This window comes from Mytilus galloprovincialis, chromosome 10 (genome assembly GCF_965363235.1).
Source record: "Mytilus galloprovincialis chromosome 10, xbMytGall1.hap1.1, whole genome shotgun sequence".
Taxonomy (NCBI): domain Eukaryota; kingdom Metazoa; phylum Mollusca; class Bivalvia; order Mytilida; family Mytilidae; genus Mytilus; species Mytilus galloprovincialis.
The window spans coordinates 7,330,230-7,352,896 of record NC_134847.1 but is presented as its reverse complement, the minus strand read 5'-3'; the positions used below and the strand labels follow the sequence as shown (position 1 = coordinate 7,352,896).

Genomic DNA, 22,667 nt, shown 5'->3' with positions numbered 1-22,667 from the left:
TGGTTTCCGTCGTAAATGAAAGTGGCCGCATTCGTGTTCAATCATAATATTGAAATGTAAGTTGTATTTGATAATAATACATAACATATATAAAGATTGAGGATGAACACGAATGCGGCCACTTTCATTTCTGACAAAAAACATCTGAAAAGTGACGATTTTTTGCATATTTGATAGATTTTTCATAATTAATCTTGGATCTGAGCGTTTTTAATGACACAATCAGTTAAAATCTTTTGCATTTACTTATTGAATCAACTAAAATAGACACTTAAGTGTTTTAAAAGTGTCTAAAATCTTTCGTCAGCTGAACTTGAAATTTGAGGCCAAAATCGGCCCTTACCGGACCTACTCCTTTGTTTATGCAATGGGTGCAGAAAGGGATAAACAGTCAAAGAATAAGAGAATTAAATATTCACAGTGATTTGGTCAGCTGGTAACCAGAATATAAATAATTCAGATATATTGTGTACTGCTATATTATTTTCTTTGTTATTTTAATTTCAGAGATAAATGTTGATGCATCATGTAGTAGTACAGGACCGTCAAATCAATGTAAAGATGTCATGTCAACATGTATTCAGGTTTCTGGTGGTGCCTATCAATGTACTTGTAACAATGATTATTACAACAATGGAGGAACTTGTACTAACAGTATGTATTACTTCTTTATGATATACATATTTTCCTGTGCTGGTCATTTTGCTTTAGTATTAATGTTGCGAAGAAAAATACAGTCGACTCATGTTGTCTCAAACTTAGTTGAATCGAAATTTATCATAAGTCAAAATATTTCTGTGTTCCTTTCGATAAATTAAATTAAGTAATTTATGATAATTTACATAATTTTTTATGCCCCACCTATGATAGTAGAGGGGCAATATGTTTTCTGGTCTGTTCATCTGTTCGTCCTTTTGTCGTACCGTCTGTCCGTCTGTTCCTTCCTTCATCCGTCTGTCCCGCTCAAGGTTAAAGTTTTTGGTCAAGGTAAAAGGTAGATTTTGATGAAGTTGAAGTCCAATCAACTTTAAACTTAGTATATATGTTCCTTATGTTATGATCTTTTTAATTTTAATGCCAAATTAGAGTTCTGAACAAAGAATATGATAGTCAAAAACTTCAATGGGCATTAAACATCTCCACCACTTTAATTGACATTTAACCTATAATTAATACCACAAAAAGTTGATATTGGTTAGATACCAATTTATATTATCCATACAAATCTAGAGAAAATTTGATTGATGGATTAAGCAAACTATGTGTTAAAATAAAAAAAAGTGGATTTTAAGATTTTCACCTCAACAATTATACTGCAATCAGCAGAATACAAATTGCTACTTTTATTTCATGAAAATAGGAGTTGTCTCTCCTTTAGTGACTTTTGAGTTCAACAGTTTGCTTAAATTTTTATGCCCCACCTACGATAGTAGAGGGGCATTATGTTTTCTGGTCTGTGCATCCGTTCGTCCGTCTGTCTGTCTGTCTGTCTGTCCGTTCGTTTGTCCGTCTGTTCGTCCGTCTGTCCCGCTTCAGGTTAAAGTTTTTGGTCAAGGTAGTTTTTGATGAAGTTGAAGTCCAGTCAACTTGAAACTTAGTACACATGTTCCTTATGATATGATCTTTCTAATTTTAAAGCCAAATTAAACTTTTGACCTCAATTTCACGGTCCACTGAACATAGAAAATGAAAGTGCATGTTTCAGGTTAAAGTTTTTGGTCAAGGTAGTTTTTGATGAAGTTGAAGTCCAATCAACTTGAAACTAAGTACACATGTTCTCTATGATATTATCTGTCTAATTTTAATGCCTAATTATATTTTTTATCCAATTTCATGGTCCATTGAACATGGAAAATGATAGTGCGAGTGGGGCATCCGTGTACTTTGGACACATTCTTGTTGTCACTGTCCTTTAAGTGGCCTTCTTTTACTTTAGGGTTTCCAGCCCATACAGAGCTATACTATAATATCCCTTACCCAAATCTTACCCTAACCCATACCTAAATCTAACACTAGCCCTAGCTCAAAAACCTAAACCTAAAACCTAACCGTAACCTAGAAAATCCCTTATTAAACCTAACCATAACCATAATTGGACCCTAACGTTAAAGTATAGGGACCCTTAAACAATGTTAAAGTAAAAGAGGGCCCTTTAAGTTGACAGATATTGAGAGTTTACTTCACAGTAAAATATATAAACATTCTTCAAAAGTTCAGCTTGGAAGTTGTTTTGGTATATATTGATGCAAGTTTACATGTTTACAATCCACATGAATTGAAGATTTTAAATGAACTCTTCTTTTTGAATATTGTATATTTAACCTATATAGGTAATTAAATGAATTATTTAAACAAAAATTTCTTCCTGTGAAATCTGAATATAGAATTGACAAACTTATATAGATTAAAATTATAGTATAAATGATATACTGTTGTTTCATAGAATAATAACTTCAAAACATATGTATATAATATCCACGAGATTGAAAACAAAATAATTCAAAAGAATTTGATATTGATTTTTGTGTACTGTAATTTCCAGAGATAATTGTTGATGCAGTATGTAGTAGTACAGGACCATCAGATCAATGTAAAGATGCCAAGTCAACATGTAGTCTGGTTTCTGGAAGTACCTATCAATGTACTTGTAACAATGGATATTACATCAAGGCTGGAACTTGTACTAGCAGTATGTATATTTATTTCTAGATTTAATTTATTAAATAAATTAAATACAAGTAAACCAACGCCTTGTAAATCTTCCATAAGTAGATTCCATAAAGTTTATACCTCAGGTTTGCAGCTAAAAACCTAAAATGTAGAAGGTCTGGTAACAACAACACTTTACGGAATGCTTCAGTAATTAATTGAGATAGACATGTTTCGGTGGCTATAGGCATAGGGTAAAGTGCAGTTTTTGGCTCATATCTCAAACACTAAAGCATTTAGAGTAAATCTTATGTGAGGTAAAATTGTTCATTAGGTCAAGTTAAAAAAAACAAAAAAAGGGTAAAAAGTTCATTGGCAGTGAATATAAAATAAAACAAAAAACAAACCAGGAGATATTTTTTCAATTGATGACAAAAATTCTAGTTTTTATCAACCACTGCCAGATGCCATTTATATATTGCTAGGGACACAGTCTTTCTTTCAGTACCAAAGAAGTTAATGAATGTAACTCAAAAGACAGTTTTCCAAGATGTGTTTGTGCTTGGTAGAATTTATACTCTTGACTATATACTCTACTGACTCATTTAAATTTCTGAAGACTTTTTGGATTGTTAACATTGTTGGCCATATATTACCCATATGTGAATGAATAATATCAGGAAATGAATTTGTTCAAACATTTAACTTACATCCAGTAGTTTTTATATACAATTCATTTGATTTATGTTGATGAATTGCCTTTAATTTCATTTTTTTTGCAGAGGGAGGCAATAATGGAGCATGTACAAATGGAATATCTGACAGCTGTTTGCATTCAGATTTGATTTGTCAATCTAACGACATATGTACCTGTGCTGATGTAGCAACACATTACTGGGATTCTGCTACCACAAAATGTTTGCAAAGTAAGTTTCGATTATTTTGTAAATTTAATAATACATGGTAACATCAGGTCATAGTAAAAGCTGAGTGAGACGCAGAAAGGTTGTGGTAAGATCTCAAAGGTCATTGTAACATCGTATCGACAGCGTAGGGAAAGCGCGATTATAGTAGAGGAGACTGTGCTATGATCTCACAGTGACATTATTACAACCATCACGTTCTTACCAAGACCCCAACACCCTTCCACTATGACTATACCACATTTATACCACGTTGTTCAAGACCACAGTACGATTTTCTTACAACCTTCATACGATGACCATCATGCTCATATAATATATATTAAAGATCTCCAGGTTTTGTTTGTCTTTATGTAATTTTGACTTGTCCTTTTTCTCCAACAGCTCCATCATGTTTGACATATCTGTGTCATCCCTACTTACGTTCACTAAAACATTGTCATTTGATCTTGATGGACCAGCAATAGGTTGTGACCCATCTCAATATATAAAGATCTCCAGGTTTTTCATCATGTTGACATACTTGGATCATGATTCGTACTACTCCCTCTGCCTCTACCTCTAGCCCTACCACCACGCCCACAAGTTCTTGTAGATTTTGATGGTATGACTGAGTTGTTTCCAAGAAACTTGACATTTCAATGAGAAAAAGAAAGAATGGAACAGTATTTTATATTTTACACAATGTTGACGTTATTGGTGCGTAGTAAGATTGCAGAATGAACGCAGAATAAGTGGGGTGAGAACCTAGTATAATCTTATCGAGATCGTTGTAGAAGCTTAATGAGGACATAGTAGCATCGTGAAAGTAACGAAAATTTACATTTTCATGCTGCTCATACTGATACCTCACTTACTATCTGAATTTATTTTAGAATGTGGTGCGGTCATAGTCTAGTGGAACAGGGGCTTTAATGTGACAAGACAATTATTGACATAGAGGAAAAAGTCATGTTGAAATTGATCAGCAGGACAAGATGTACAAATTTGACAACAGCTCTGAAAATCATGAGGCTCCTTAAAGACATTAGTGCCCCTGTATTCTGATTTTATACTATTTTTGTATTTTTGGCCCAGAAAATTAGCAAAAATTATCAATTGGATAAGTAAGATCTAAGTTTTATCAAGATAACTAATATTATAATTTGACTTGACTTATTAACATCCATATGGTATCGTATGCCTCTCTTTTTATAGGCGTATTACACATTAAGGATTATTTTTACCCAGATTTTGCATATTAGGCAAAATTGATAATAGATATAGAGATACTGCAAACAGCAAAATTGATAAACATATCAAGATCTACAAGCAAGTCAACATTTCCAACATGATTAATTGACTCCATCAAGGAGTTAATACCCTTAGTTAAAAATGTGTTTGTTTTTTTGTAATTGGGCAAAATATTTGACTTCCTTAGTTTATTTATTGTTTTGTTGATTTGTTCTTGTTTTGATGATTAATGAAATTGTTCTTGCTTAAAGCTCAACAATTGAACAATACTTTGTTGTGAATCAAAAAATGTAAAATTGGTAAATTTCATATACTAGCTGTCTTATCATTTCTTTTTGAACAACATGATATTAGAATAATTTGTTTTTGATAGGCTAACTTAAATAAATTCATTGATTTTCATCCAATTTTTATCGATCTTGCAACTTTTTTGATCTGGCGGCAGTGTTAGCCAACTTTTTAAAAGCTTTTTATTTTAGAAGGTGGAAGACCTGGATGCTTCATACTCATTTTCATGGTTCAGTGACTACTTGAAAAAAATGATAAGATTTTTTGTAATGTTAAATTCCATTTTATTATAAGTAATAGGATAACTATATTTGGTATGTGTGTACCTTGCAAGGTCCTCATGCCCGTCAGACAGTTTTCACTTGACCTCAACCTCACTTCATGGATCAGTGAACAAGGTTAAGTTTTGGTGGTCAAGTCCATATCTCAGTTACTATAAGCAATAGGTCTAGTATATTTGGTGTATGGAAGGACTGTAAGGTGTCATTTGACCATGACCTCATTTCATGGTTCAGTTGTTATAGTTAAGTTTTTGTGTTTTGGTGTGTTTTTCTTATACTGTATGCAATAGGTCTAGTATATTTGGTATATGGCATGATTGTAAGGTGCACATGTCTAGCTGACAGGTGTCATCTGACCTTGACCTTATTTTCATGGTTCAGTGGTCAAAGTTAAGTTTTTGAGTTTTGGACTATTTTTAAATACTATATGCAATTAATAGGTCAACTATATTTGGTGTATGGAAGTATTTTATGATCTTTATTTCAGTTGTGCAGGTTGTTGTTTACCTTGACCTCATTTTCAGAACAAAAAGTCTGTAGCCAAATGGCAAAATCAAAAACTCAAACACACATCAAATAATTGTAAATTAAGTAACTGTTTATTTAACATGTTTAACACATACAGGCTTCTATAAAAAGTAATTTATAATAAGTTGATATTAATTTCTTTGTAATCTTAATTTCAGAGATAAATGTTGATGCACCATGTAGTAACACAGGACCATCAGATCAATGTAAAGATTCCATGTCAACATGTAGTCAGGTTACTGGAAGTACCTATCAATGTACATGTAACAATGGATATTACAACAATGGAGGAACTTGTACTAACAGTATGTATCATTATTATTTACATGTTTCTCTTTGCTAGTCAATTTTCTTGAATATTAATGTCCTTAATTGCCAATACAAAAAAGTTATTGCCATGCAACTTATACAGTTTTTGTACTACTGTCTTATGTGCAGTCTTATACTGTATTGATCTTGGCAGGGCTGTCATCAAATAATTAATCACAATCCAAATTCATAGCTGTACGTATCATGCTTAAATGTCAGAATGTAGGGCCCATACTTACCCCTACTAAAAAATGAGGAATTGATATCTGCAGTCATATATCAAGCTGGGCACTGTGGAGCATTGGAATTAAATGGGAGACATAAAGTGACTCTTGAAAATGTAATGCAATGAAATGAAGTAACAATGCACCCATGTAATGGTTTTGGTCTATCATCATTGTTTATCAAGGAAATGATGTGTAAGGAGAGTTTCCCAACTACTTCATGTATCAATATTCTACCCTCAGAAACATGTTGCTGTAAAAAAGATATTGGGATTTCATGAAACCAAAATAAAATATGATATTGATGCAATAGAATTGAGAATTGAAATGAGGAATGTGTCAAAGAGACAAGTTTATATATAATTGTAAGACTCAAATTGACGTCCGGTCTCTAATCGACGTCCAATCCTCAAATCAACGTCCAAATCTGTCATCACAATAAAATAACATTCCAAATCGACGGCCAATTTTATGCCTCTCTAATCAACCTCCATTTTGGGCTTCTCTAATCGACGTTCATTTTTTTTAGCTTCTCTAATCAAAGTCTGTTTTTTGACACAGAATAAAAAATTGAACTGACCTTTACAGCCAATTGCATAGAGTGTGTAGGCAAAGGTAATATTTTTGGTTAGATTGCTTGCTAGCTGAACCGTGAAGTCAATATTAGGTATGGTAAACTATCCTCCTTTCGAGGTAGCCAAGTCGTACAGACAAATAGATTAGTAATCTGTCCGACTAGTGTACTCTTATGAGGGTAGTTTACCTTACCTTATAACAACTTCACTAGCAAGCAAGCTAACCAAAGTTACAGTATTACCTAAATGCGTACACACTGAATGATATCGGTTGTAAAAATATTGTATGACAAATAAGATCTATTTAAAAAAAAAGGTTTTTATGCCCCACCTATGATAGTAGAGGGGCATTATGTTTTCTGGTCTGTGTTTCCGTTTGTTCCTCTGTTCATTTGTTTGTCATTTGTTCGTTCATCCGTCTGTTCGTCCCGCTTCAGGTTTTTAGTCAAGGTAGTTTTTGATGAAGTTGAAGTCCAATTAACTTGAAACTAAGTACACATGATCTCCATGATATAATCTTTATAATTTTAATGCCAAATGAAGGTTTTGATCCCAATTTCATGGTCCACTGAACATGGAAAATGATAGTGCGAGAGGAGCATCAGTGTATTATGGACACATTCTTGTTTTTTTAATATATTACATACTAGACTAAGTATGAAAACAGGTTGTGATTATTTTTTTTTGTGAATTTCTTAATTTTAAAGATTACATAATCATCATTAATGATAAGGAGATGTGGTATGATTTCCAATGGAACAACTATTCATCAGAGTTCAAATAAAGTTAATGTTAGCAATTAAAGGCAACCAAACGACTTTCAGCAATGATAAAAACCCAAACCCCAAAGGCCACGACATGAATAAATGTTTGAAATTTAGTTGTCATAAAAACTCTACAAAACATGTACTTGTATAAGTGTTAGTCAAGTTATTAATTGATATTGGACATCAAGATTAGATTGTGTTTTTGGAAATACATAACTTCACATTGGATGTCGATTAGAGTATCAAAGATTCGATGTGGATTTGAAAATAAAACATCAGATTAACACGTTGAATTGAGGAATGGATGTTGATTTGAGGAATGGACGTCGATCTGAGTCTAACATATATATATATATATATTTATAACTTGAACAGTTATAGATACTAGTTTTAAAAGAGTATATGTTTAACATAAATATATTATTGTTTCCATATTTTGGATCCTCAATGCTCACTTTGTACTTAATTTTGCTTTTTTACCAAAATGAATTATTTTGAAAAGTAGTAATTTGCTTTCTCTATTAAACAGAACAAGGATAAACTCAAAAAGACGGTCCTATTTTAAATGTAAATGTCTACTGTTGTGTCGTAGAAAAATGATTTCAAAGACATATTGACATATTTATAAACTGTAAATTCAGAAATTATTGCAATGTTTTAATTATTGCAAAAAAATGTGACAGGATTATAATCACAAAAATTTAGAGTCTCATTTTGAAATTTTTGATTATTCTCAATATCACAAAAATACAAATTGCATTTTACTCTAAAAAAAACCACAATAATCATGGTTATAATAATAAATGCATGCAATAATTTCAAAATTTCCAGTTAAGGAATGACTAATATTTTTCTGTCTATGAAGAAATAACATAAAAAATGTGGTGCACACTGAATAACGCGCATAGTGGGCTATGTGCACCACATTTTTTATGTTATTTCGAAAAGACAGAAAAAATATTACAGTCATTCCTTATAATTTAATTCTAAATTCCATTTTAAAACGTAGAAAACCATGAAAAAACGTTGATGACATCACGGTCACATGACTAAATTATGTCTATGGGCTCATAACAAAATAACGTCAGCCAATCAGAAGAAACGTTACATCCAAAATTAAATTAATATTAAATAGATTGAAAACAAAATATTTCAGAATAAGTTGATTTTTACTTCTTTTTTTTCAGAGATAATTGTTGATGCAGTATGTGTCAATAATGGACCATCAGATCAATGTAAAGATTCCATGTCAACATGTAGTGTGGTTACTGGAACAACCTATCAATGTACATGTAACAGTGGATATTACAACAATGCTGGAACTTGTACTAACAGTATGTATCTTTAATCTTTTATGGTGCTTACAAATGTACATGGAACAGTGAATATTGCAATGGAGGAACTTGTTCTTATAGTATGTATCTTTATTCCTTCTATGCTATACATGTTTCTCTCTACTGGTCATTTTGCTGGATTATTAATGTCCTTCATTCATGTCATTGGCAATTGCTTTGATTTAATGATGTACACCTCTGAACAGCCAAAAATTTCTAGAATTAAACTTTTTTACTTAACCTGATTTTTGGGTATATAAGACTATAACAAAAATAATTGACAAAGAAAAAAACCATATGATGGTGCACTTCTTTTTTTGCTACGGCCCTTTGAAAATGCCCAATTTTGATGAATTTCCCATTTTTCATTGATTTTTACCTATTTTTGGGCTATTATCTGGAAAAAAATCACAGTTCCACAATTAAACTTTTTTTCATACTTTGTACAAAGATGAAGTGGATCAATCTAATTAAATTTTACTTAAAAAAACTATAGGTAGGTGTTAATATAAGAAAGTTTTATCATATTTTGACGCTTTTTTGTGTAAAGTTTACCATATGCATGCTGTCAATTTTCTATTTTTGTGATTTTTCTCAGTTTAAAGAACAAAATGCATATTTTTTCAACTTTTTTGTAATATATGATTGATAAAATACATATCTAAGAAATTTGAAAAGACCAAAATGGAATGGGATGTACATGATTCTTGTAAAATAATGTTTTGTATCCCTCACCCATTTTTCTCAAAATAATACTAAAAATACTGACTTGATTAGGCGTAAAATTTGAAAACTGGATTACTCAAAAACCCTTCATTGTAAATATACAATTTTTTCACAGAGTTATGTTTGACTATAAAATATTTTAGAATTCATTGATATTTTCCACCTGCATCACATGTTTTGGAAATAATTCAAGAACGAGATTTCAACGAGAATGCACGAGACTGAAATGTCAGAAGAATACATCCTTAATTCAATCATACTTTTTTTATCAATCTGCCTAATACGTCTTGGAGACCAACAGTGATTTTTAGGCAGTTAAGCTGCCTTATGCGAGCACCCTGGATTTGTGTGCTACCCAATAAATGCTGAAATACCTGCCATTGTTATCAGCTAGCTGGCTACTATATTATTTATAACTTATTGGACAGTTTTTTCATACTTTTCATTCTGGATTACAAAAAATATGACCAGAAAAACCTTAAATGATCGTCGATTTTCCCAAAAGTTTTGAAGTTGCACATAGGAAGTAGAGCACATTAGGAATCCTTATGTAGTTTATTATCCCCTGAGCTTTTGGCTAAGATGTCAAAGAACAACTGTATGAAATATTTAATCGCCGAAAATCTCTAAAGACAAGTAGTTAAGATTTCCCAAATTGCAAAACTCGTAGGAATATTGTTTGTCGTCAATACGTAGTCAACTACGTATATAAGTTCAACTGATCACGCTGTTGGCGGCAATTTTGAATTAGAAGACAAAATTTCGTATCTTTTTAATTTGGACGCAGGGGTTCAAATTAGCGATGGTCCGGGGTCTGTGACCTTCAACTTTTGCAGTCAGACATTCTACTTAATTACTAGCTACGCCCGACGGACCTTGAAAGAAAATTAAAAAAATAACTTTGCAAACATTTTTACCAAAGTTTCCTAAAAAAACGATCTCAAACTTATTTTCATCATTACTACTCATGACAGCGATGTTCAATTTGTTCAACCGCTAGCTTTATACAGAAAATCGCTGATAAATAATGTGTTAATACGAGTAAAATCGTATCTCACTTTCTGTCAAAAACAACATTGTAAACAAAATGGCTGCCACGAAATTCCAATATCGGATCCGATTCCAGAAGGAGATAGGGTAATCCCAGGTTTTGGGGCTATCAACTCAAAAAATCCAAACAGGTGACAAAATACAGCTATGCATGGTAAATAAATATAAACACTAGAATTGAAAACCAAAATTGTTTAAAAGAAAGAAAAAGCAGAAAATAATTTGTTCACCAATTTTAATGTCAAAATCCAATACAAATGACATCTGGGAACAGTTTATCTAACAATATATATGTTCCTGGTAACAGTATAATTTTTTTTATCAGTGGTGGTAATGCATGTTAAATGCTTTTCAAGTTAAACATATTACTGCAATTTTAAGGGGTATTTTTTTCTTCTCAATTTTGATAGGTCAGTTAAAATAGCTTAAAGTTTCTTATATTAAAAAAAAGATGTGGTATGATTGCCAATGAGACAACTATTCACAAGAAATCAAAATGACCAAAACTTGGTAACAGTCAGGATCCCCACCCCTTATAAACAATATATATTCATGTATGGGACAATATAACAAATCATATGAAATATAGGTGGAGTTCGTGGGGCCACTTAAATTACCCCTTTCTGTTTGAGAATTGATAACGGTCGAGATCCACAATCTTAAACAATATATATTTATGTATGGGACAATATTACAAATCAAATAAATTATAAGGGGGTCCCTATGGTCACTGTACACCTTCATGTTTGAGAACTTGGAAAACAATCGAGATCATCACCCCTTAACCATATATACTCATGTTTAAGACTATATAACAAATCAAATGAAATATAAGGGAAGTCCCTGTGGTCACCCTACCCCTCATGTTTAAGAACTTTGAAACAGTTGGGATCCCCAATTCTAAATGAAATGCAATATAATAGGAGTCCCTGCAGTCATCTGATTGAGAAATTGGAAACAGTCAAGATCCCCACCTTTAAATTAAACCATATATATTCATGTATGAGAACTAATCAAATGAAATATAGGGAGAGTCCTTAGGGTCACCCTACCCACTCCTGTTTGATACTTAGAAGCAGATGAGATCCCCACCCCTCAACCATATATATTCATGTATTGGACAATATAATAAATCAAATGAAATATAGGGGAAGTCACTGGGGTCCCAAACCCCTCCTGTTTGAAAACTTGATAACGGTCGAGATACCCACCCATAAACCATATATATTCATATATGGGACAATATAAAAAATCAATTGAAAAATTTGTAAGGGTTCCGCGGAACCCAGTGTCTTGCCTACTTTTGCTGTAAATCGCAGGCTCAACAAAAATGAGGAAAAAAATCAATAAAAATATTCCTCTTGATACTATCTTATGATTGTAAGAAGCTTCTGTCCAATTTTTGGTAAAAATCTATGATAGTTTAATGAATATAATAAATGTTTTGAAAACTTTAACTGCAGACTGTATGTAATGTGAATTGGAAGAAAATTGAAGTCCATGCATTTAAAAGAAAAATAAAGAAAAAATAGAGTTATGTTTTTACAAAATTTACTTCTGGATACTATCTTATGATCATAAATAAGCTTCTGTCAAAAATTGGTATAAACCCAGGATAGTTTAAGAAAGTTATGAAAATTTTAAAAACTTTAACCAGAGAGAATGTAATGTTACCCAGCAGAAAAACTAAGTCCATTTATAAGTAAAATACGGAAAAAATAGAATTTCATTTTTACCAAATTTACTTCTGGATACTATCTTATGATCATAAACAAGCTTCTGTCCAAGTTTGGTACAAACCCAGGATAGTTGGAGAAAGTTATCAAAATTCTAAAAACTTTAACCACAGAGTGAATGTTATGTTTCCCTGCAGAAAAAACTAAGTCCATTAATAAGTAAAATACGGAAAAAATGGAATTTTGTTTTTACAAAATTTACTTCTGAATACTATCTTATGATCATTAACAAGCTTCTGTCCAAGTTTGGTAGAAATCCAGTATAGTTTAAGAAAGTTATTAAAATTTCAAAAACTTTAACCACAGAGTGAATATTTGTGGACGCCGCCGCCGATGGAATGTAGGATCGCGTAGTCTCGCTTTTTCGACTAAAGTCGAAGGCTCGACAAAAATAGGGGTTCTCCCTAGGGTCACCCACACCCTCTTGTGTGTGTTTTTAGAACTTGTAAAAGATTTAGATACCAACACCTAAACCATATTCATTCCTGTTTTTCATTTCAAAACGATTGAATGATATACAAGGTCAATCTCATAGGCGACACATATGCATATCACTTTGCTAGACCCTAACACCTTTCATTTTATTCCAAACTTAGATATCATGGACTTGGGGTGAAGGTAGGAGTCATTTACATTTACTATGGACAGGTCAGTCAGACCTCAAGATTGATACCTGTAGTAGTAAACATTTGTCTGATTTGTGTCTCATAACTTTTGTACTGTAAAACACAAACTCAGTTTTCTTTCCAGGGAAGCAAGTCCATTCATACTTTTACAAGCTCGTACTTACATCAACTTGAACTACTAACAGTCAACTAATACTAACAATTATGCTCAACTAAAAGAACTGCAATCATTGCAAATTTGTACCACTGCTGACTCATGAAAGACTCATGACCATTCGTGGTCATGTGCGTTGCTATTGAAAACCTTGATAAAATATGAATTATTAGCCTTAATGTTTAAATTTTAAAAAAAAAGTTGAAGCAACATTGCCACAGTTTTCATAATTATGTTTGCCTTGGTTTTTGGTTAACTGCCTACAGTGCTTACAGCGCTTTGATTTTTAGTTTTGGTCCATCTATTATGTTTTAAGTCATATTTCATATTTTTTACTTCTTGCCAATAGATATCTAAAATTTAAGTATCAACGAACTTAAAACACACTTTCCAGACGTGAGAGTAAAATATATGTGTTCCATCAAATAAATTAAATGAAAGCATAAATTTGCAAAAACTTAAAAAGGTTTTGTTCATAGAATAGATTATTAAAAGTAGAACCTTAAAGATTCATTGGGGGCATAATGATGCAATTGCTCATATAATCAATATAACTTGAAAATTTAAGCACCTGTTTAGAAATAGAATACATGTATGCATTAAAGAACACCTAAATGACAAATAAACTTAATTTAATTTTTTCCCCTTCAATTGCAAGTTATTTCAAGCATAACTGTCAAGTTTTGTCTCAGTAAGAGCTATAGTTTCAGAGAAAATCACTATAACGTAAGGCCATTTCCTACGGCAATTTCAGTCTAATTTCTTCGAAAAGTCCTAATTTCAGTGTATCATTATAAAATGCAGTGTTGACTAATATCTGATCAGAAACTCATGATCTATGCATTCAAACATTTCAATAGAATACAAAAGACAACTTTAAGATGATAAACAAATTTATTGCACCTTTTAGAGTTCATTTGTCTGTTTTGGTCTGTTTTGGTCCATTTTTCCGCCTTCCTTCCTTTTTCATCAAAACTTGATATCTTTTGTCTAAAAAATAAAACAAATGTGATTATTTTCCCACAACAATGAATTAAATGTAATTTTAAATCAATAATTAAAGTGTTTTAGCTGAAAGAACTGTCTCTATAAATGTTAACAGTCTACACGGAAGTTTCTATAAGCCCTTATATGTGTAACTTGAGTTTTTGGTCTGTTCCCCTAGTGTGACAAATAACAGTTCCCTTTCAGTCAATCATTTATTGTTACTGGTATCAAAGTTTTTTTATTTACTCATAACAGTATATTTCTAATAGATTTACACAAAAAGTCCACTTTCTTGTATTTTACATTCAAAAATGGGGAGAAAGAGTAATAAAAAATACATCAAAATGTTTTTAAAAAGGCTAATGTCCCTTGGAATGCTAGTACAAAAAATATATTGGTAAGAATTATAAAGTTGGAGTATGTGAGACTGGATTCTGATGTGTATAAATCCAGGGCAAATAAGTGTTTAGATGATTTATTGTCTGTGCAAAATGCAGACAGAACAATGGCAAATTGTAAACTTTTGTGGTAAAAAAAAACCATGACGATAGTTGATACATACTTTAATGCTGAAGTGTCATCTGCAGACCAATTCACATATAAAATTTTTCAACAGAATGCTCTTCAGAACATGGTTAACACTGAAATGCAAATTCACATGTATAAACAAAACTGTAATGGTAATTTAAAATTTAACACAGTAAACTAAATACAGCTTCGTCTGTATAATCATGGTAAAACAATGTTGGGGCTGCACAATACCGTCACAACATTACCTGCTTGTATTGAACTCTTCGGTTAGTTTCTCCCCATGTACGGGAGAATCAATGCACTTTATACCTTAGAGCTGCAAACACCAGTAAACCCCCATTTCAAGGCGATTTTACCTCAAACGTTCTTTCTGTGTCTAAATCCATTCTGAATAGTCCATGTTTACAATATATGAACTGGTTTATTAATAACTTTTAAAAATGAAAGTACAATAAGGTCACCAGTGTACATGTAGTTTCCCTAAATAGGTGTAATACTACCATTGATTTTTCCCTATTAGTCTTTGTTAAATTGGCACTTTTAAAAAAAATGTACAGTATTTACCTTTATTTCAACCAAAGAAATACTTTGCATGTATAAAGTTTAGTCCTTTCCGGTGATACAGTGAAAATTTCACACTACATTTCATTGCATATAAGAAAATAATCATCACCGGAAGTAAACAACCCAATTTTTACACTGTTATTTACTGGTTACTTGATCTGGTAACTATGTAACCTTAACGTTCCAAAATATTTTATAAGACCATTAAATAAAAAAAGAATGATGCTTTCAGACATCCAACATTCATGTTTACGACTCAGAAAAGTTTAAGTGCATTGAAATGCAGGGTTAATTTTCTACAACTGTCAAATTCAAGGGAATATTTTTGTAGGCCTACTTTCGTATGTAACCGGATTTGACGTACTATGATTTGGTGGTATTACACTTACTTCTTGAACTTATTTCTTTAGAATATTTGAAATGATTTTAAAAGTAGTACATTAAACATGGATAGTCATAAAGACAGACAAATCATTATATAAATGATACTGCTGTTCTATAGAATAACAACAAGCATATGAACGTATGTATATATATATAGTTTTAATCGTATTAAAAATTCAATGTTTTATAATAAGTTGATATTTACTTCTTTATAATTTTAATTTCAGAGATAAATGTTGATGCATCATGTAGTAGTACAGGACCATCAGATCAATGTAAAGATTCCATGTCAACATGTAGTCTGGTTACTGGAAGTACCTATCAATGTACATGTAACAATGGATATTACAACAATGGAGGAACTTGTACTAACAGTATGTATCTTTATTTATTTATCTATATGGTATACATTTTTCTCTCTGCTCATCATTTTGAAGGAATATTAATGTCCTTCATTGCCTAAGGTAATTGTACACAGGAAATATTTAGAAATAAAACGTTTATATGTCTTAAAAAAAAAAAAAAAAAAAATGTCCTTCATTGCCAATTGATTGGTTTAATTTCATCATACCTTTTTGTCAAGTCTTCGACTTTAGTCGAAAAAGCGAGACTAAGTGATCCTACATTCTGTCGGTGTCGTCGTTGTCGGCATCGTCCACAAATATTCACTCTGTGGTTAAAGTTTTTGAAATTTTAATAACTTTCTTAAACTATGCTGGATTTCTACCAAACTTGGACAGAAACTTGTTTATGATCATAAGATAATATCCAGAAGTAAATTTTGTAAAAATAAAATTCCATTTTTTCCGTATTTTACTTATTAATGGACTTAGTTTTTTCTGCAGGGAAACATAACATTCACTCTGTGGTTAAAGTTTTTAGAATTTTAATAACTTTCTTAAACTATCCTGGGTTTGTACCAAACTTGGACAGAAGCTTGTTTATGATCGATCATAAGATAGTATCCAGAAGTAAATTTTGTAAAAAAATAAATCCATTTTTTCCATATTTTATTTTAAATGGACTTAGTTTTTTTGCGGGGAAAAATTACATTCACTCTGTGGTTAAAGTTTTAAAAATTTTACTAACTTTCTTAAACTATCCTCGGTTTGTGCCAAACTTGGACAGAAGCTTATTTAAGATCACAAGATAGTATCCAGAAGTAAATTTGGTAAAAAGATAACTCCATTTTTTCTGTATTTTACTTTTAAATGGCCTTAGATTTTCTTCAAAGTTAACATTACATACAGTCTGCAGTTAAAGTTTTCAAAACATTTATAAGATTCATAATAACTATTCTAGATTTTTACCAAACTTGGACAGAAGCTTCTTACAATCATAAAGTAGTATCAAGAGGAATATTGCTATTGATTTTCTTCCTCATTTTTGTTGTGCCTGCGATTTACAGCAAAAGTAGGCGAGACACTGGGTTCCGCGGAACCCTTACAAATTTTTTTATTCAACTGCCGATATGTTTTTTCAATGAAAGCCAGAAAGTGATTCTTGGGAATATAAGGAAATGAAGTCATTTTTTTGGTCATTTTATTAGACAAGTTTTTAGCTCACCTGGCCCGAAGGGCCAAGTGAGCTTTTCTCATCACTTGGCGTCTGGCGTCTGTCGTCCTGCGTGGTTAACTTTTACAAAAATCTTCTCCTCTGAAACTACTGGGCCAAATTAAACCAAACTTGGCCACAATCATAATTAGGGTATTTAGTTTAAAAATTGTGTCCGATGACCTGCCCAACCATCCAAGATGGCTGCCATGGCTAAAAATAGAACATAGGGGTAAAATGCAGTTTTTGGCTTATAACTCAAAAACCAAAGCATTTAGAGCAAATCTGACCAGGGATAAAATTGTTCATCAGGTCAAGATCTATCTTCCCTGACATTTTCAGATGAATCGGACAACCCTTAGTTGGGTTGCTGCCTCTGAATTGGTAATTTTAAGAAAATTTTGCTGTTTTTGGTTATTATCTTGAATATTATTATAGATAGAGATAAACTATTAACAGCAATAATGTTCAGCAAAGTAAGATTTACAAATATGTTAACATGACCGAAATGGTCAGTTGACCCCTTTAGGAGTTATTGCCCTTTATAGTTAATTTTTAACCATTTTTGGTAAATCTTAGTAATCTTTTACAAAAATCTTCTCCTCTGAAACAACTTGGTCAAATTAAACCAAACTTGGCCACAACTATCATTTGGGTATTTAGTTGAAAAAATGTGTGGCATGACCCGGCCAACAAACCAAGATGGCCACCACAGCTAAAAATAGAACATAGGGGTAAAATTCAGTTTTTGGCTTATAACTCAAAAACCAAAGCATTTAATGCAATCAAACATGAAGTAAAATTGTTTATCAGGTCAAGATCTATCTGTCCTGAAATTTTCCGATGAATCAGACATTCCGTTGTTTGGTGGCTGCCTCTGAACTGGTAATTTTAAGGAAATTTTGCTGCTTTTCGTTATTATCTTGAATATTATTATAGATAGAGTTAAACTTTAAGATATAATAAATGTTGGCAAAGTAAGATCTATAAATAAGTTAACATGACTGAAATTGTCAGTTGACTCCTTTAGGAGTTATTGCCCTTTATAGTCAAGTTTTAACCATTTTTTCGTAAATCTTAGTAATCTTTTACAAAAATCTTCTCTGAAACTACTGGGCTAAGTTAATTATAGATAGAGATAATTGTAAGCAGCTAGAATGTTCAGTAAATTAAGATGTACAAACACATCACCATCACTAAAACACAATTTTGTCATGAATCCATCTGCATCCTTTATTTAATATTCACATAGACCAAGGTGAGGGACACAGGCTCTTTAGAGCCTCTAGTTTTTCTTAATACATGTTATGAAAGAATGCAGTCGCCTATTGCCTCAAACTTCTTCGCCTCAAAATATAACATGGGAAAGAAAAATTTCTTATGCCCTGTCTTTGAAACACATTAATTTATTATCATGATGATAGTCTACTTTGTTTTATGAGTAGAAATTTCTTTTGACACTCACTTAATCTGCAGTCCAAAGAATTGTATATTTTGTTTGTGTTGATGTAGATTTATCACATCAATATTTTTAGAAAGGATTAAATGCCTTATTCAAGCTGGTTTGCGTTTTACCTATATCTTATGTCAACAATCAATTATTTATTTTGAGTTCTGTTTTAGGACAAAAAATATTATGTTATAAATTTGTTTAAGTGGCATCCTTTAAAATGACACAAAAGTACCATTATACATGTTATATGCATGAATCTTTTGTCACTGTCCTCAAGGCAAGACAATGAAAAAAAAACACTTTGATGCTTACACTGCACTGCAATAGATAAAAAGTCCACAAATGATATATCTAAACAACTACAGAAGAAAAAAATACACCTTTAAAATGAAAAAAAAATACAATCTCCATCAAGACAGCATATACACAACAAATCAAAAGGATACACAGTTACAGGAAACCAGTCCAGTACCCACAAATGAATTCCCTTAATAAATCTACCATCTTAAAAGGAATTTCGCTGCTCAGTTTCAAAATAAATAACTTTTCATAACACTAGTATATATTGATAGGGGATAAATTGGGGAATAAAAAAAGCAAAAAAATATTGGGGTCAATGTGTTTGTTTTTGAGATATTGGCCATTGGAATTTTGGCGGGAAAATGTTCTCTCTTGATTTTTTCATATCTTTATCATTGACCACTTAAAGTTCTCAAAAACTTTTAAAAAATAAATAAGATTTTATAAAATTTTTACAAATGGCTTATAATTATTCATGTACAAAATTTATAAAAATGGGGGTTCATGGGCAAAAATTGATAAGGCATTCAAATGGAGAAAAATTAGAGGATTTCAAAAATCTCTCAAAAATTCCAAAACACGATAAGCAAACATCATTGAATGGTATATTGTACTGAGATGATTTATGTTGAGCTGCTTAAGTTGGTAGTATATCTAAAGGGTTTACATTAACCTTTCAACTTTTGCTAAAATTTAAGTGATTCTGGAATGTATAGGGTAAATGAGTATATGGTCAAAATTTTATTTTCACTGTTAGCCAAGAAGTTTATAAAATGACTCAATTTAAACTCAAAACAGTATTGCTCTCTTAAACGCCAGTCTTGACCATCCAGGATTTTTTAAAGAAACTATAAAGAAACCTACTGTAAAGAGAATGAGTATTAGAAAATAACTGGAATAAAAAATCCTGCAGTAATTTCAATAAAATTGAGAAAGGAAATAGGGAATGTGTCAAAGCAACAACAACCCGACCATAGAGCAGACAACGGCCGAAGGCCACCAATGGGTCTTCAATGTAGCGATAAACTCCTGCACCCGGAGGCGTCCTTCAGCTGGCCCCTTAAAAAATATGTATACCAGTTCAGTGATAATGGATGTCATACTAAACTCTGAATTATACAAAGACCAGTATTTTTCTAAAGTGTTCATTGGGGAACATTGATGCAATAGTTTCAATATTAACATTCTATATTAATTGAAAAATCAATAAGAATAAACTTGTTTTGAAAATATAAAAATTTAAGTTGGTATGTAGTTTAAATAAATGAATTACCTGAAAGAGTAATAATTTCTGCAGTGGACTTTAAAAAAAAATTGGATAAACTCACCATATGTGTAAACATGATAAATAAACTCATCCTAGATACCAGGACTAAATTTTATATATATGCCAGATGCGCGTTTCGTCTGCAAAAGACTCATCAATCCAAAAAAGTTATAAAAAGCCAAATAAAGTACGAAGTTGAAGAGCATTGAGATCCAAAATTCCTAAAAGTGTTGCCAATGAGATTGAAAGCCAAAAAATTCAGAACATATTGGTAATATTGTCTTTATAATTTTAATTTCAGAGATAATTGTTGATGCATCATGTAGCAGTACAGGACCATCAACTCAATGTAAAGATGCCATGTCAACATGTAGTCTGGTTACTGGAACTACCTATCAGTGTACATGTAACAATGGATATTACAACAAGGCCGGAATTTGTACTAACAGTATGTCTATTTATCCCTCTATATGGTATTCCTCTGTGTTTTTGCTTTAGTGGAATATGTCTTTAAACATAAAGTATATAGACATTTTCCTAAAGTGCTACATTATTTACATTCCATATTCATGATATTACTTGCTGGTAAACTAAGATGAATATTAATGTTTTGAATTTATTGAAATAGAAATGAAATTTACTGTCTATAGTGCAAACCAAATGGTTGATAAAGGTATAGTTATTAATTATTAACCTGGACCTCTATCTTTTAACTACAAAACCCATGCTGAATGCATATGGCATTCTGTGCCTTATCAGGTTGATTACATATGCAACTTAGTCTTTTTGGAAAGGGGATGTTTCATACCATACCTTGTATAGGTAGAATACTATGCTGATGGAAGGAAAAAGTTTTAGAGAATCTTTAGAATTATTAAGTTGTAGGAAAATGAGAAAACTATCCAAAACAGTCTAAATGAAGCAGATTATGCAACTATAGGTGACCATAGGTTCACTTTTGCTGCACTTATTACATAATTGTAAAGAAACTAAAAAGACGAATTGCAACTGAATACAAATTCTTATAAAGATTTTTAGACTTACATTTTGTTTGAACACCTGAACCAATATAGTAAGAAACTTTAAAAAGAATATAAATTGTTTGTATTTCCTATAACAGAATTAGAGTCAGGTGTAACATGTACCAGAGTTAATGATGCTACAGAATGTGTATCTAATGCTGCTTGTAAAACTGTCAACTCAGGTCTAAAGTGTACCTGTAATACTGGTTACTATGATGATAATTTTGGTGGCAATGGTGGACTATGTAAAGCAGGTTTGTTAATATATCTTATAAATGCTTTTTATACGACCGCAAAATTTGAAAAAATTTTCGTCGTATATTGCTATCACGTTGGCGTCGTCGTCGTCGTCGTCCGAATACTTTTAGTTTTCGCACTCTAACTTTAGTAAAAGTGAATGGAAATCTATGAAATTTTAACACAAGGTTTATGACCACAAAAGGAAGGTTGGTATTGATTTTGGGAGTTTTGGTCCCAACATTTTAGGAATTAGGGGCCAAAAAGGGCCCAAATAAGCATTTTCTTGGTTTTCGCACTATAACTTTAGTTTAAGTTAATAGAAATCTATGAAATTTTGACACAAGGTTTATGACCACAAAAGAACGGTTGGGATTGATTTTGGGAGTTTTGGTTTCAACAGTTTAGGAATTAGGGGCCAAAAAAGGGCCCAAATAAGCATTATTCTTGGTTTTTGCACAATAACTTTAGTTTAAGTAAATAGAAATCAATGAAATTTAAACACAATGTTAATGACTACAAAAGGAAGGTTGGTATTGATTTTGGGAGTTTAGGTCCCAACAGTTTAGGAATTAGGGGCCAAAAAGGGACCCAAATAAGCATTTTTCTTGGTTTTCGCACCATAACGTTAGTATAAGTAAATAGAAATCTATGAAATTTAAACACAAGGTTTATGACCATAAAAGGAAGGTTGGTATTGATTTTGGGAGTTTTGGTCTCAACAGAATAAGGGGCCCAAAGGGTCCAAAATTAAACTTTGTTTGATTTCATCAAAATTGAATAATTGGGGTTCTTTGATATGCCGAATCTAACTGTCATGACTGTGTATGTAGATTCTTAACTTTTGGTCCCGTTTTCAAATTGGTCTACATTAAGGTCCAAAGTGTCCAAAATTAAACTTAGTTTGATTTTGACAAAAAATGAATCAGTTAGGTTCTTTGATATGCTGAATCTAAAAATGTACT

At 31.8% G+C, this 22,667-nt stretch overlaps 1 protein-coding gene and 1 long non-coding RNA gene across 2 annotated transcripts in view; one reads left to right on the top strand and one right to left on the bottom strand.

The window, feature by feature from the left end:
• Positions 1-566: 566 nt before the first annotated feature.
• Positions 567-22,667, top strand: part of LOC143048845 (uncharacterized) — a 54,312-nt gene continuing 32,211 nt past the window's right edge. The window contains exons 1-6 of the mRNA XM_076222713.1: positions 567-654; positions 2,543-2,689; positions 6,061-6,207; positions 8,965-9,111; positions 20,745-20,891; positions 21,564-21,719. Of these exons, the coding sequence (XP_076078828.1) occupies positions 567-654; positions 2,543-2,689; positions 6,061-6,207; positions 8,965-9,111; positions 20,745-20,891; positions 21,564-21,719 (832 nt within the window). The remainder of the gene's footprint in view (positions 655-2,542; positions 2,690-6,060; positions 6,208-8,964; positions 9,112-20,744; positions 20,892-21,563; positions 21,720-22,667) is intronic.
• Positions 14,302-15,590, bottom strand: LOC143048948 (uncharacterized). The gene is made up of 3 exons (XR_012969953.1): positions 15,486-15,590; positions 14,953-15,031; positions 14,302-14,393 (listed from the first exon to the last, which is right to left on the bottom strand). It is a non-coding gene; the product is annotated as an uncharacterized LOC143048948 (long non-coding RNA).